The sequence below is a fragment of the Erithacus rubecula genome, assembly GCF_903797595.1.
Source record: "Erithacus rubecula genome assembly, chromosome: 20".
NCBI classification, from domain to species: domain Eukaryota; kingdom Metazoa; phylum Chordata; class Aves; order Passeriformes; family Muscicapidae; genus Erithacus; species Erithacus rubecula.
The window spans coordinates 6089083-6104215 of record NC_136672.1 but is presented as its reverse complement, the minus strand read 5'-3'; the positions used below and the strand labels follow the sequence as shown (position 1 = coordinate 6104215).

Below are 15133 nucleotides of genomic sequence, written 5' to 3'. Positions count from 1 at the left end.
AGGAATTCCTGAGAGGGACCCAGAGCCAGGAAAAGCTGTGCAGGATCAGGGTGGACACCAGCAGCTCTGCCTGCTGGAGCTGCCCTGCTGGATGCTGCTATTAATCAGGTTCCTTTCAGTAAGTCCCAGCACTGCTCTAAATTCCTGAGTTGCCTGAGAACATGACAAATAGTATGACAAGAAAAGCAAAAATGTAAACAAAACATCACCCCACCTCAGCCTTCCCAAACCCAAAATTGAGTTTGAAGCCGTCAAAACATTTTGTTGGAATCATCCAACTGATTTAGACCAGTTTTGATTATAGAGGGGAGGGGGGGAAAAAGCTTACATTTTAAAAGAAAAAAACACTGCAAACTGGAATGCTATATTTTTTCATTACACAAGTGTCAAAACAAACCCATTTTTTTTGCTGCAGCAGCACTTTCGGTGAAAAATGTTGTGACAAAAAATTTTCAACCAGCTCTCACTGAGTTTCCTACTGACCCTCTGCCTTCCTTGCCAAAGCTACTGTCTCTATTCCTCTGGAAATTATTAGAGACAACCACTTCCTATAGCTTAATAAATGGGATGCAATATGGAGCAATCAGAGGGAGACGTTATCCTGCTATATAAAGACCTGCAGTAGGATTTCATTTTACCTAAGCTTGTTCCTTTCCTCTAATGAACCATCAAAAGTTGGGTAATTTAGAGTGTCAGTGAGCTCATAAACAAGCACACTGATTTAACAAGAAAACTTCTGCTATTTTTAGCCAGGAAGGCAGGGGGAACAGATCAAGAAATATGGAATTTGCTCAATTCCAAGTGCAGCAAAAAATAGGTGTGCTTGAATTATTATTATGGTCACTGCTGTGTTTTAGGGAAAATATTTGCTCTAAAGAATAACGCACTTTAAAAAGTAGGTACTTCATTCTAGGAGGTAAATGGAGTAATTTTAAACAAGCACTGCCTGCTCGAGAAAGCCCTGGAGCACAGGTTACTCCTGTGCATCATTAAGGGCTGCCTCCCCCCTAAATTCACTAAAATTTAGATCAGAGATGAGAATCTAGTTTACAGCCACCCATTTGCAAGAAGCCTCTTTAGGAAAACCCTTCAAACCCTATATTTTCATGCAGTGCAGGTAGGCACAGAACACAGAGATCATTTGATGGTCCCCAGCAGCTCAGGCTGGGCTCTGGGAAAAGCTCACACTGCTGCAGGCTCTGCAGACATGCCCTGACATTGCTGTGGAGCCCTGCTTAGGAGCAGGAAGCCAAATACAAGAACCCCACTGAAGGATGGAGATGGAATTTTGTGCCTTTCCCTTCTAAAACCCATGAACTGTAAATCCCAATGAAAAATGTCTTGTGTTGACAAGGGAGAGTCCAAGAGTGTTTTCTTCCTCTTGCATTGATATACAATATCATCTACTATCACAGAAAAAGCCAAAGTGACTTATGCTTCCAAATCCCTGTGACTGCATTGCATAAAGAACTTTAATTTGCCATTAAGGTCTCAGTCGAGTTTGGATGGAGACTTTGCAGGAAATTAGGAATATTAACCTGGTTCTCAGAGTTGTAATATTCGGGAGCTGGGAGGGCATAGTGATGGCACACAGAGCCTGACAGGTTGTCCATCAGCTTCAGCTCTCCTTCCAGAGATTCCTGGATCATCAGTGATATGGTATCAAACAAGTGCCTTTCCTAGGAAGGGTGGTGTATAGCATGCAGAGAGAGAGAGCAAGCCAAAAAGAGAGGAGGAAAAAGGCAAGGGACAGAGACAGAGGGGAAAAAAAGGACAGCATATCAAACCCAACAAACAAAATGAGTAAAAAAGAAGTAGAAGGGAGAGAGAAAAAAAAAAAAGATGGAAACATTTAAGGAGAACAGCAGTAACAGAAACAATGGGGCAGGAGAAAAGGAGAGAGAACAGTGCAGTAATATCACGGTGAGCAGAGACAGCTTTCCCAGACATTATGAGAGATAGGGTGACAGCAGCTGCCCCAAGACTGTGGCTGCTCCCACCCAGGGCCCTCCTTGGGGACAATCTCCCTCTCAGCAAACACAACTGGTTATTCCTGGGGCTGAGAAGCATCTTCCTTCTGGTGTTAGCAACTTCAACAGGACACTACTGGCTGCAAGGCTTCCACACACATGGTCCAGGCTTTTGAACTGCAGGACCTAATGCTTGATGCCTAAATCCATATCCAGAGGGCACAGAAATTAAAATAACCTGGAGAGAAGCTGAATGTCCTGTCCATGGAAGCTGCAGCTGAGCAGGATGGACATGTGTCAGGACACTAATTCATGTGCCAGACGTGGGCTGAGGTGCCCCCAGTGCTCTGGCCACTGTCAAACCAGCTGGCCACAGCACTGGGGCTGCACAGAGCAGGGTCTGGCTTTTGCAGGCAGCAGGGGAACGATTTCAGGGTGCACCTTTCATGTAGGGAATGCCCAATGCATACAGTGAGATGAGGACTGGCTCTACGGTCAAACAGTACACAGTGCAAAAATCCCAGGAAAGAGGCAAGCAAAAGAGCATGCTGTCCTTGCAGGGTCATGTCCTGGGAATTGTATTCCTCTGCTATCATGCTCAAGCATCAGATTTGTCCTGAAGATTTTGTCTGGGACATAAATAGTCATAATAAGGTCTCCTGGAGGTTTTTGAGGCTCCTGTTTGAGGGAAAGAGCAAGAAACACACTGAAGGTTGTGGCTGGAATAAACCTTTTCCCAGGCCACCTTCAGAGAGGGCAGGTTTAACAGACTGCAGGGTGAGGGTATCATTATGACTGATTTGTCTCACAGTTTTGCAATTTATCTTTTCTGCCAGTGTCAGTCCTGGTGCAGGACAACAGAGCTGAGGACAGTTTGCCATTACTCTGCTCAACACATACAGCACAAATTGGGTCGTGTTGTTTCTTCCTAGAGGACACAGTAAATCTGGATTTCCCCATAGAGCCCTCAACTCCCTTTTTTCTGAGCCAAAGAGCAGCTTTGGACTCCACCTCAGACATTGGAGATTCTAATAGCACCAGAGATTTCCAGTAGCTTAGGAACTGAAACAAAGCTTAAGGAGGGATTTACTCTCTTTCACCCTTGGACTAAAGATCATAAATGAGTTTTTCATGCATTTGAATACATATTAGTCCACCCCAGGCTGAGGCCAAGATATGCTGTTGTGAAATCATGATGTAATAAAAGTTAATGAGGTCTGCATAGAGTTTAACCCAATTTGCAATCAGCTAAGACTAAAAAATACTGCACTGTATTTCTTGAGGAATTTCAGTTCAGCAACCTCCTAATGAACTTGCCTGAGGTTTGACCTCACCTCTCATTCCTCAAACTGAATCTTCATCCAAAAAGTATGCTTTAGGGAGATGTGGTGCAGCTCCTAGCAGCTCCCACATTACAGCCATGCTCCTGCTGGTGGGAGTTCTGCCACCAGCTCTGGTGACCTCAGGTTTGAGTTTCCTCTGGATTATTCTATTGTTAAAAGAATCTTTTCTTACAAGCCTGACTGTGGAGATGGATTTTAAATTGAGGTTACATAAAACAAATTTAATGCTGAAGCGAAGATTAGCTACGTTTTATTCCTCTTTTATGTTGTGGCTCATGGTATGTATTAGAAAAGCAAACACATTACGCTCATGATTTTGCTATCACAAAGGACCAGTCAAAACTCTGTATTAGAGCAAATTTGGAGCTAGCTCTGAACTCTGTGGCTTGAGCTGACCTCAAGAGTAAATTGCAAAACTCTCTCCCTCCAAACAGATGCATCCAGGTGGTCTGGAGACCTGCCTGGGGTCTCTTCCCTGCAGCACTGGCTCCCAAACCACGCAAGGGTCAGCAGGGAATACAAGCCCAGAACATCTGGTACACATCTCTTTCATTACCAACTCATGCAGGTCTTCCCCCAGCAAAAATGCAGGTCAAGCCCTCTTCACCCTCCAACAGAGATCCTCACCATATGATAGGCTAGTGAGAGCTGAGAATCCACCTTGATTTGCATGGGGTTGGTGAATCCGCGGGGGCTCTCGGGTCGCTCTCCGCCACTGGTGCCTGTCCACGCAAAGATGTCCGAGGGGCTGTGCTGGCCAGGGCTGATGGTTTTCATCTCCATCTCCAGCTCTGCTTCCAGCTCTGCCTCCTCCTTTGCCTCCTTGTTGCTCTCTTCCAAGTGCTTCATGAGCACTGCAATCACCACGTTGACCAAGACAAACTGTGCTGTCAGCACGAAGGAGACGAAGTAGATGGGGGAGATGACGGTGTTGTAGCAGGTGGACTCCTGGTCACAGTCACGCAGCGTGTCCTGGAAACAGCAGGGGTGGCTTGGGTTGCAATACAGGATGTGGCCAGGAATGTGTATTCTGTCCTCACCTGCTGCAGCTGGGAGGGGTAGTGACCCTGATCTCCTGGCACATATTATCTGCTAATGGGCCATCTTTAAACCAGCTGGGGCAATCATCTTTACCTTTCCACAACCCATCCTTCCTCCAGGAAGATATCATCTGCTCATGGCCATTGAGTCCCAGTGCATGACTGATAAAATTACATCATCCCATGGGAGATGTTCCAGCCAGGGGAGGAGCCAAGCCTTTCCCACTTAGATAAAAACTGAGATTTTGGACACCAAGGTACCTTCTTTCCACTGGATTCCAGAGGAAAGCCAGACCTTCCCACATCATCCCTGCACCTTCAGGGGAAAACTGCACCTTCTCCAGGAGCACTGCTCCAGCTGAACCACATCTGCCACTGCAGGAGGATGCAGCCACCATTGAATGGGACTGCTGCCAACACCCTGACTGACTGACAGGTGTTAGCTTGGATTCTGACTATGTCAGTGTTTTGGGATTGTTCTTTGTAATACTGTATTTCTATTTTAATTTTCCTAGTAAAGAACTGTTATTCCTAATTCCCATATCTTTGCCTGAGAGCCCCTTAATTTCAAAACTATAATAATTTGGAGGGAGGGGGTTTACATTCTCCATTGCAAAGAGAAGCTTCTGCCTTTATTGGCAGACACCTGTCCTTGAAATCAAGACAAGGGGAATGATCACAGAATCAACCACATTGGAAAAGACCTTGGAGATCATCAAGTCCAACCTATCAACAACTTATCAAATAAACCATGGCACTAAGAGATGGAGTGAAGAGATTGCAACACGAACCACAGCCTGCAATGAGTTCTCCTTTCATGAAGAAAAGTGAGAAGATCTGGCAAATTTCATGCCTAGAACAACTTGCTGACAAAGTCTTATCACTCACCTTCATTATCCCATTCCAGTTGTCTCCTGTGGATACTCGGAAGAGGGTCAGGAAGGCCATCCCAAAGTTCCTGAACGTGGCGTGCCGTCCCAGCCCCTCGCAGGGGTGTGTGTCATCACACTCTGTGACACCAAGCACAGCTGTGAGACCCCCACTCCCACACCACTCCCACCCTCCCACTGGCACGGGAAGACTCACCTAGGTCTCCAAACAGCTCCACTCCAAGAGCTGCAAATATGAAAAACAACAACATGAAGAGAAGGCCCAGATTCCCCACCTGAAAAGAGAAAAAGAAACGGGGGGAAAAAACACAAAAAAAGAACATTCATTGATTTTTTTTTTATTTTTGTTCCAGACCTGTTTCCTGCTGTATTCTTTAATCCAAAACTTAAATTGCTTCAGGGCAAAAATGACCTCAATGTGAGGACTGTATCTCAGTGCTTCAGGAGGGAAATGTGATTCTCTAATGACAGCAAAGATAAAATTATTAGCATTCCTCTGCAATAGGAAATGAGCTGTGGGCCAGAGGAGCTCTGGCTTGATGTGGCAGGGGGTTACCTGGGGCAGTGCTTGCATCACAGTGTCCAGGAGAGCCCTCATCCCCACAGCCATCTTCAGCAACTTCAGCACTGTGGAAACACATTTGCAGGATGGTAACAGCAGCACAAACTCAGTCCCTCTCCCAGGAGCCACAGATTAGAGGAAGAGAAATGTGAAATCTTGTCAAGTGTTCTCCATTAGCTGCTACAGTCCTTGGCCTTTTTACATCTCTGCTGTTGCCTGGATACTATCAAAATCCCGTGAATAGCAGCATCACCTACTCCAAGACTTGGAGAAAGCCTTATCATCTGCCTGGCTCTTCCTTCCCCACTTTATCTGTGTTGGACTCATCTCCTTCCTCTGGTTATCATGAGCAGTTCCTTTCCCAGCCCTGGGGCTACTTTCCCACTTCCATTGGCTACCCACTTTCATCCATGATTCACTGAGGAATGATTCATCTCGTCCAGAAGGTTGCATTTCCAATTGGAAGCTGCATGTATTTTTAATTCTGAAAGGGATCCAATGACAGAAAACCCACTTTTTCCCCCCTCTTGAGACACAGCAGCATTTAATTTCTCCTCCAGCTCCTTCTCTGCTTAGATGAGGGCTGCAATCAAAACAATTATTCCTCAGAGCACAATACCCTTCAGGAGGGCCTGGAAGTTCATTAAGGGCCTGAGCACTCACATTTTACATCTTCATCATTTGGCCCTGACACCTCCCTGTTTTGAAAAATCAGGTCCTCAAGAAGTTGTCTCCCTGACTTGGGAAAGTGGCTGAGGGGACAAATGGATACCGAGAGACAAGGCATGCTTTGTCACCAACTGGTGTGATGGAAAGCCTCGTGGGAATTTAAATTTATTAGATGCTCATCTTTTAAAGCCAATGTACTCAAGCTTGTGTTCTCTAATCCCTGTAAGATATGACTTTAATTTGACTGAAGCAATTTTCCCAGGTACTTCTCTGGGAGTTACTGCCACAGCTACTTTTCCTTAATTTCTAAGCTCTCAGCCTTCAAGTCCTCTTAAGGCAGAAACACATGGTCAGTTGGCTCAGCTTTTTGGCTCCTTGCAAGTATTTCCCCCATTGTTCTTTTATTTGTTTACAGCCTGTTGATGCCAGAACTATGTACATCATGATGGGGATGTGCCCCAGGACTGTTTCCCAATGCTTAACTCTCTCCTGGTGCCAACCATGTACCTCAACCACGAGTCAAATCTGCTTTATCCCTCTCACCTCGGGCAATCCTGAGAACCCTCATGATCCGGATAATCGTGGGGTTAATTGGAAGTGAAGCATTCACCTCGATCTCTTCCAAAGTGATGCCCATGATAGACAGCAGCACAATTGCCAGATCTAATTGGTTCCATCTGGAGACAACACAAAGTGAAGTTCAACATCTACTAAGAAGCTGGCAATGGGAGGCAGCTTGTTTCACACGAATTCCAGTCATTTCAATGGTTTGAGCACTCAAATGAATCTGCAGTATTTTTCTGAGGGTATTATACAAAAGCAGTGATGTTATGAAATCATTATAACTAATGCATCTCATTAGAAAACCAGCCAGTTCCAAAGATATCTTTGACTGAGGGGAAAGAAGAACAAAAGCTGGGCAGTTTTCTACCCAAGGGCTCCAAACCTCAGGAGAGACACTGTGTTGTCTGTCCAGACACTTCTAGACATGACACTCATGGATCTCAGTGTGAGATCTGCCCCAGAGAGAACAGGACCCCATGTCCAGTCCTTGGAAAAATGTTATGTTGGGTGAAGGAAAGACCCCAAGGATTTGTGCCAGGCTGGTGAGAGTGGAAATTCCAGTACGGACACACAAAATGTGGGGACAGGGATAGAACATCCACAGGATGATGAAGGGCTCATGTAAAGCCTGCTTGGTGCCCTGTTCTTAATACTAACATTGAAGAGAGCAAAAATGGGAAAAAAGATACACCAAAGGCATAAAATTTGTGTTTGTGAGGTGAGTGAAAATCTAGATAAAGACACAATGTCATCCACTGCTCCTCATCTGTGTAACAGAGAGGTTCCTTCTCTCTTTCATGTTTACTCAGGGCTAGATTCCTTCTCTTGATATAAATTTTGTCACTTCACCAGGTTCTCTTGATTGTATGGACATGCAACTGGCATGACAAGAGACTGGCTGCATGGTGGAGATCTGTTCATCTGCTCCCAGTGGTGCAATCCATGGTCCATCCTCCACCTCACATCCCATCTCTGCACTTACCCAGCCTTCAACCAGTCACACCAAACAGCCTTCATACACATCAGACTCACATCTCAGACTGGGAATTCAGGACATGGAATGCACAGAGCCTGCTGCAGACCCCGTGGTCACAATGGATCTTTTGTTACCTGTCTTGGAAGAAGCGGCGAAACCCGAAGGCAATAAGCTTGAAAACAGATTCCAGGACAAAGATAACGGTGAAGATGTAATTGCAAATCTTCAGGGCTTCATCAAGAACCTGGGATGTGAACACAGATGTTAGCTCTGCAGAGGGGCTCTGCAGAAAGTCCAAATCTGACTCTTGTGTCACCACTTACCCATTACAGTTAAAAGCCTTCAAACACGAGCTCAATCTGATGAAAAATGTCCCAGGGAAAACTCCCAGGGATTCACTTGCTGCCTGGTGAAAAAATGCCAGGAGGGGCTGCCACAGGCCCAAGGCACAGCTCATCCCCCTGGCAGCACAGCCCCAGCTGGGATTGCTGGGGTGCACAGAAAGAGCTGCTGCATTTGCTGGTGTCGGCAGCACAAGAGCTCTTGTGCTTTTGTCAGAGAGCTGAATTTCATCCCACATGCTCGTTAGTGCAAGTGCCGGCCAAATGGCTCCTTGGTGACAGCCTGCCATTGCTCCTCACCTTGAGCTCTTGGCAAGGAGCACGACAGAGGGATGACATGCCAGGAGAAGCAAGTGCCTTGCATTTTCCTCTGCCCCCCTTCCCTCTGCAGAAGTCAGTCTGGTCTTTAATCCAAATGCATCCTGGCTGGGACAACTCTTGCACAGTCAGGAATTAAGCTACATCAGAAGTGATGTCATCCCCAAAAGCCTAACTCATGAAGGAACACTGTGGTAGCAGCATCCTTCAAGGCCTCTTAAGTAATGTGCATTGAATTTCTCCTGGCTGGCAAAGAGCATGGCAATAACAATGTCCAGGGCAGTGTTAGGGAACAGGGGAGATGTGCCCACAGACCAAGGCCAACATTCACTGACCCCTGAGTGGGAGAATCATAGCAGAAGGAGTTTAACTCATGCACTCTGCCTTTGTGCTACAGTTTAGCTTCAAGCATCCATGGACAAAAATCACCTAATCTGACCAAGAAGCACAAGCCCAGCTGCTGAAGGAAGCCTCCCTGCCACACTGCAGGGCACCTGGCTCTGCAGCAAATGAGAACATTTAACTGGCAGAAACTCTTCACTCAAACCACCTCTCTGCACACTGCAGCACTCCCTCCTCTCCAGGAGCTGCAGCATCTCCATCTGGGGTACATCCAGGTGGGCTGTTTGGGATATACCAGGGTGCCCTGGGGTATATGCAGCATCTCATCCCCAGGGCATCCTGGTATAGCCCAAAAACAACCCCTTTCAGCACCAAGGGATCACTAGTTTGGAAATAACCTTCTGAGGTACATTTAGCCTTCAAACATCTTCAGGATCCCAGCCATCCATCACCCAGACCAGAGGGATTCCCAGGCCCCAATTCAGCAGGACTCAAGCATGTGTACTTTGATCATGCTGTCATCCCAGCACAACCCCAGCTTGGACTTACTACCCACATGCTGCATACCAGAGGCTTAGAGACAAGATGTTATTTTTCTGAAGAAAATGAAAAACAAAAGCCTGCCCCATATTTTTATAATACAAGAGAAAATGTAGCTGCAAAGAGACTGCAGCAAGAGACAGGCTCTAGAATGACTCCAGCCCAGGCTCTTTTGCCAACAACCTTTATCATCATCAAATGACTGAGCCATGCAATGAGCCTTCCAGGGTATTTAAAGGTGACCTAGACAGAAAAAATAAATTGAACTTGTTCCCTTTTAATTTTAGCTTATGATAGACTGGAGAATATTTCCCCCTGCCCCTGCTGTTTGCATGTTTTGGAGTTTTTAAAATATTAAATATTCAAGTCCTGTCTAATTTTAAAGAATATTTCCTCCTATTGTGTGTTACATTTATTCATTCTGAAAGTTGCTAATAAAAGTAAGTGCAAGTTATGTGGCAAAGGCAGCTATTTCCATTTCATTCTTATGCACAAAAGACTTGACATCTCAGGACAGGCTGTTTTTATTTTCACAGTATGACAAAGACCAGGAACTTAAGCACACTAATATATTAAAACGCTTGGAATCCAATTCCTGTGAAAACTACATGGGATACCGGGGATTTAGAAGAAACTTTGCCAAAAAAAAAAAAAAAACCAAAAAAAACCCAACAACAAAAAATTCCCAAATTCTTCAAATTCCCAGCTGTGGCTGTGCCCCTGTGCAGTACCTTAGGCTGCTGGTAGTGCTCCATGGCCATGGTGATGACGTTGAGGCCGATGACTCCGGTGATGAACAGGTCCAGGTAGTGGCTGGTGCACATCTGGTGGATCAGCAGGCGGAAGCGCGAGTAATCCGAGTAGTAGGGCTTGCACTGAGCTTCTGCAGCAGGAGGAGAGCGACAGCAAATCAAGGGATTTCTCTGTGCCTTTCTCAAGGCACCCTCACTCTCCAGCTCCAGGGTGTTAACTCTAAACCAATCACAGCAACACGCTGTCTTTTTTATTTCTTTTTCTCCATGCTGGCATGTTGCTGTTTTTAATAGCAGCAGGGCTCCCGGCATCTTACATCCATTAAATATCTTCAGTGGGACATGCTCTATACTCAGCCTTGTGGCATCAGGGATGAGGTGAGCTGGGACTAGTGTGCTGCTAAATACAACTTTTCTCTGTAGGCAAATTTCAGTTGAATTTAAATTAAAACAACCATTTTTGTTTCTGCTGATCTGAAAAGCCAATTAATAGTCAGATGCTGGGGACAGACTTTACTAACAATTGTCTAAAAACACAGGCCATTGAGTTTGTGGTGATGTTTGAAAGAGTGCAAACATATTATGTTCTTTGCAATAAACTGCAGAGACAACACAATTCAACACTTTGGCCGTCAGAAAAATGGTCCATAAAAATACCAAGGAAAACTGATCAATGAGCCTTAATGATCAGAAAATAGAGATTCTCCATTTAGACAAAATTATCAAGGCCCAGATTTCACTGTCCAACTAAGACAATGTTCAGCTCCCTCGGGGATGACACATGGGCTTTACACCCCAAATGTTCCTAGAGATAAACTCATTTCCTCACCTAATCTCTAATGAGGAAATGCTAAGGCTGAGTATATAATTCAGTACAATTTTCAAGGAGGCATTATAATGCAGATTGAAGTGGAAAGGGCTGTCTTGAAGATGTCAGAGTATAACATCACCCTCATAATTAGATGATGAACTGGTTATGAAAATTATTGAGCTCTAAGAATTGCACAGTTGATATTTAGTGCACCAGAGCAAATGGTGCACTAAATCCAGTCCAAGAAAAATGTTGGGCAAGAATGATGCCAGGAAGCACAGGTTTGGGTTGCCCTAGGGGAAAACTAATTCTAAAAGATTATATTTTGCCTGGAAATAGAGTTCACTTTGTCAATGATTGCCATGGCATTGCAATCCAATCCATAGATTTAATGGTTTCATGTCCTCCCTGCTTCATAGCAGGATCCTGAAAAATCCCTTTTGTTTTTTTTGCATAGAGACAGACCTTTCCCTTCCAGCCCAGGGACCAAAGGGAAAAAACACTCAGTGGTTTTATTCTGTAGGTGTTTGGAAAGCCCAAAGTTGTGTTTCAGTGTCATCCAGTGAAAGGCAGTATTAATATTCACTTTCTGATCTGCAGTGGGCTTTAGGTGATCTGCATCTGAGTGCTAAAGCACAGTATTGATGGAAAGGTCTATAAAATTAATTTTCATGCTGATTCTATTGAGTGCTTATGAAAAAAAAGCAGACTAGTAGTTGCTGACTCACTCATAAGACTTTGTCAGATATCTCAGAATCTGCATAAATCTCCATAAAGTCAAGATATCTTGATCACATTATGCTAAATTATGAGTAGCAAATTAACTAAAATGTTTGAATACAATTAGGTTAGGAATAGGACCTATTTTTATGAACCAACTTATCATCTCGGAAAGAAACACCATCGTAATTGGATCACTTACTTCTTCTACATTTATGCATAATTCACATTCAAAAAGAAAAATGTCAACGTTTCTACCTTTTCCTGCAATGGATTTACTTATGAATAATTACACTGGAATTCAATTTTTTTTTTCCCCTCAGCTTTTACTGACAGGTCATTCCAAATCCTACAGAATAGCACCAGTGCTGTTAGAACAGAGAGAGGATTTAGAGAGGGGTTGTAAATGTTCCCTTTGCAGGGCTCCTGCACCTGGATTAGCCAGTGCATGACCTTATAAGCAGGGTTGCTAATTGCTCAGATATCTGCAAAGGCTTTTCCCCTCTGCACACCCCCCCCCTCTTCTCCCAAATCTCCTGTTCACCTTTCCCAGCACCCAGGATTCCACAGCCAACCCTCTCTGGATGCTGCTCTCACAGATGCCCTTGCAGCCTTTAAAAATTCCCAGTGATAAATGTTCCATCCTTCCCCATTAATTTTATAAAGAGGGGATTTGGTAACCCGTGCTTACAATTCATGTCACCACTCCCTTCCCCAGTGTCCCCATGCCAGCCATGCATCTTGGTGCCATGACCCCACACACAGGCTAACGTGCTGCCTGAGGGATAGGGATAAATCCCAGCTGTGTCTAGGGGGGCAGGGAACTTTCTGAGCAGATAAACCAGTTTTTACCATTGTGAAAATACCACTCCTTTGACAGAGTTCTGCAGAGAATTTGGAGATAGGTCTGGTATAATTCCTCCTGTGCAAAGCCCGTGCCCCCTATGACACAGTGCCATTTGTAATTATTGCAATAAAGAGCTTAACAATACCAACATCTTGGGAAATACAGACATCTGTTAAATTCCGGGTGGTGAACTTCACAACTAACACAACACCACATTACTGTACTGTTACAATACACTGTGTCAAGAACAAGAGCTCTGGGTTAGTCTTGGTTATTACTGGAAAGGTTAATGTGGCTTCCAGGCACGTATGGTGTTAAAGAAAGGAGGAGGAGAGCAAACCAACAAAGAGGAATTTGCAGAATGAGAAAAGATGAGAAAATACAGCAAAAGCCCACTGTGATACATCAGGCTGGTAACCAGGGTGTAAATCGAGCTGCTTCACCAGGGCTGGGGCCAAGACAGAGGGAGAAGGGGGCCAAATCTGGAGATCATTACACAGGGTAAACTTGGCTCAGACAGTGGATCCTGAGAAATCTCCTCCTAACCCAGGTAGGAAGGGGTGGGAGGGGGTCTGAGCAGGACCCAGCTGCCCCTTCATCCTGGGTGATGGTGGTCCAAGGGGGCTGACTGTGCTGGCAGGGGAAGTGCCTGGACTGGGGTGCACTTGGCTTTTAGCTCATCATTTCTATGGGTTCTCAACTCAGCTTTTTTCCCAAGCTTGAGTACTCAACTCTTGGCATCAAGCTGTAGGATCATAATTGATCCACCACATTCTCTCCTGTTTGCTTGGAAAGAAATTACCATTACTGTTGCAGGATAAACATTTGTAATTGCTAATCCCTGTCTAACATTTCCCAGGCCAGATGCCCTTGGGGTTCAGTGATCCCAGACTGGGTTTGGGGCACTGAACCCTGTTCTGCATCTGTCTGATGGCTGTGGGATGTCACCTGTGAAACAACACCTGCCCAGAGAGCAGCACTGGGACACCCCTGTTTGTGCTGGGCAGTGCCACTCCCAGAGTTTCCCAGGGCAGGCAGTGGGACTGGGGCCACTTTCCTCCCATTAATTGCATTTTTTTGGGGGGGAGTCAAGCTGGGAATGCAGCTCCAAAGTATCTCCATGGAGCATCTGCCTCTGAATATAGCCCTGTCAAGAGAGAAATTGCCACTTTCCCCGAGGTGACTTCGAGCTGGAGGTGCGTGGGCACGGGAAATTGGAATTCACAAGAGTGGGACAATTCCATTACTGTCTCCTTCAGCTTCTTCCTTCTCCTATAATAAGGGAATTAACTCCTTAGCAGGTTTGAGTATTTGGAGGACAGCAGCAAACCAGTGAGCAATGAGCCCATGACGCAGCTGGATTTACAAAATGTATCAAGAATATTATTAGGTTAAAAAGTAGTTTGCACTGAAGGAACTTGTTTTATTTAAACACAGAGTTTTACTTGGCTTTTATTGTACTAGATGGATTTATTAAAAAAAAAAAAAAGGGGCGGAAATGGAAAATGATAAATTATTCCCACTGCGAAGATTCCAGTTGTGATAGAATGTAGACTTGAAGGAAACAAAAAAAAAGGAAAAAATAAAATTATAAAATATCTCACTAAGCACCAGGCAGCAGCACACACACGCACACACACAATTCCATCTTGTCTTCACAGAAAGAGGAAAGAAGCCCTCTGAAAGTGCAGAGATGTGGGTAGCTTTGGGTCACAACTCCAGATTCCTCATTGAACCACAGGAGGTTCATCTACTGCACCCAGGGACTGATTCCCTAAATTCCCAACAGTCAGGTTCAGAAATAAAACCTTTCTATTTCCTCATGTTGGTGCCTGAAGAGCAGCATGGCACATTCACTACCACTGGATCCAAAGAAAAGACAACAAAAGGAAACACAAAGCACAGACCTGACAATTGTACACGTTTAAGGGCAAATACTAAGAGACTTTCTGAGCCTGCACGGGATAACGGAGGAGTTTGGGATGAGTTCAGTGCTTTAAAAATAACATAAAATAAGATAACCTTGATGCAACTCTGTAGGACTGGGAGAGGAGTCACAATCAAGCAAAAAGAGGAAAAAATAATCAGATCACCAACCCCAGAGAGAGCCCCTCCCTCATGCTGCCCCCATTTCACAGGAGAGGCCAGGAGGCCCAGCAAGAGCAGCAAGAAAGACAGCAAAGAAATATAAATATCAGGAATGGCAGTGGGAAGGAGATTCAGGATTTATTAAAGCATGTTGTGATAATTTCCAAAGGCCTTAGAAATACAAGGTAGAACCTCTGTCTCCTTGAGTTATCTCTTCAGTGAAAGCCAATTTTTATTTAATCAAAGCTCTCTGCAATCTAAGAGAGATGGATGGAGCCCTGCTCCCATCTCAAGCAGTGGGAGCCTGTGCACAGGTGAGAGTTTTAATGGAACAATTTTTGTGGTGTATTATTTTTGTCG

General features: G+C 44.8%; 1 protein-coding gene across 1 annotated transcript in view; it reads right to left on the bottom strand.

Annotated features, from left to right (window-relative positions):
* The window catches only part of CACNA1G (calcium voltage-gated channel subunit alpha1 G), a 146386-nt gene that overhangs the window by 15658 nt on the left and 115595 nt on the right, over positions 1-15133 (bottom strand). Inside the window, 7 exon segments of the mRNA XM_079323127.1 lie at positions 3941-4285; positions 5242-5363; positions 5440-5518; positions 5800-5870; positions 7018-7151; positions 8149-8258; positions 10287-10438. Of these exon segments, the coding sequence (XP_079179253.1) occupies positions 3941-4285; positions 5242-5363; positions 5440-5518; positions 5800-5870; positions 7018-7151; positions 8149-8258; positions 10287-10438 (1013 nt within the window).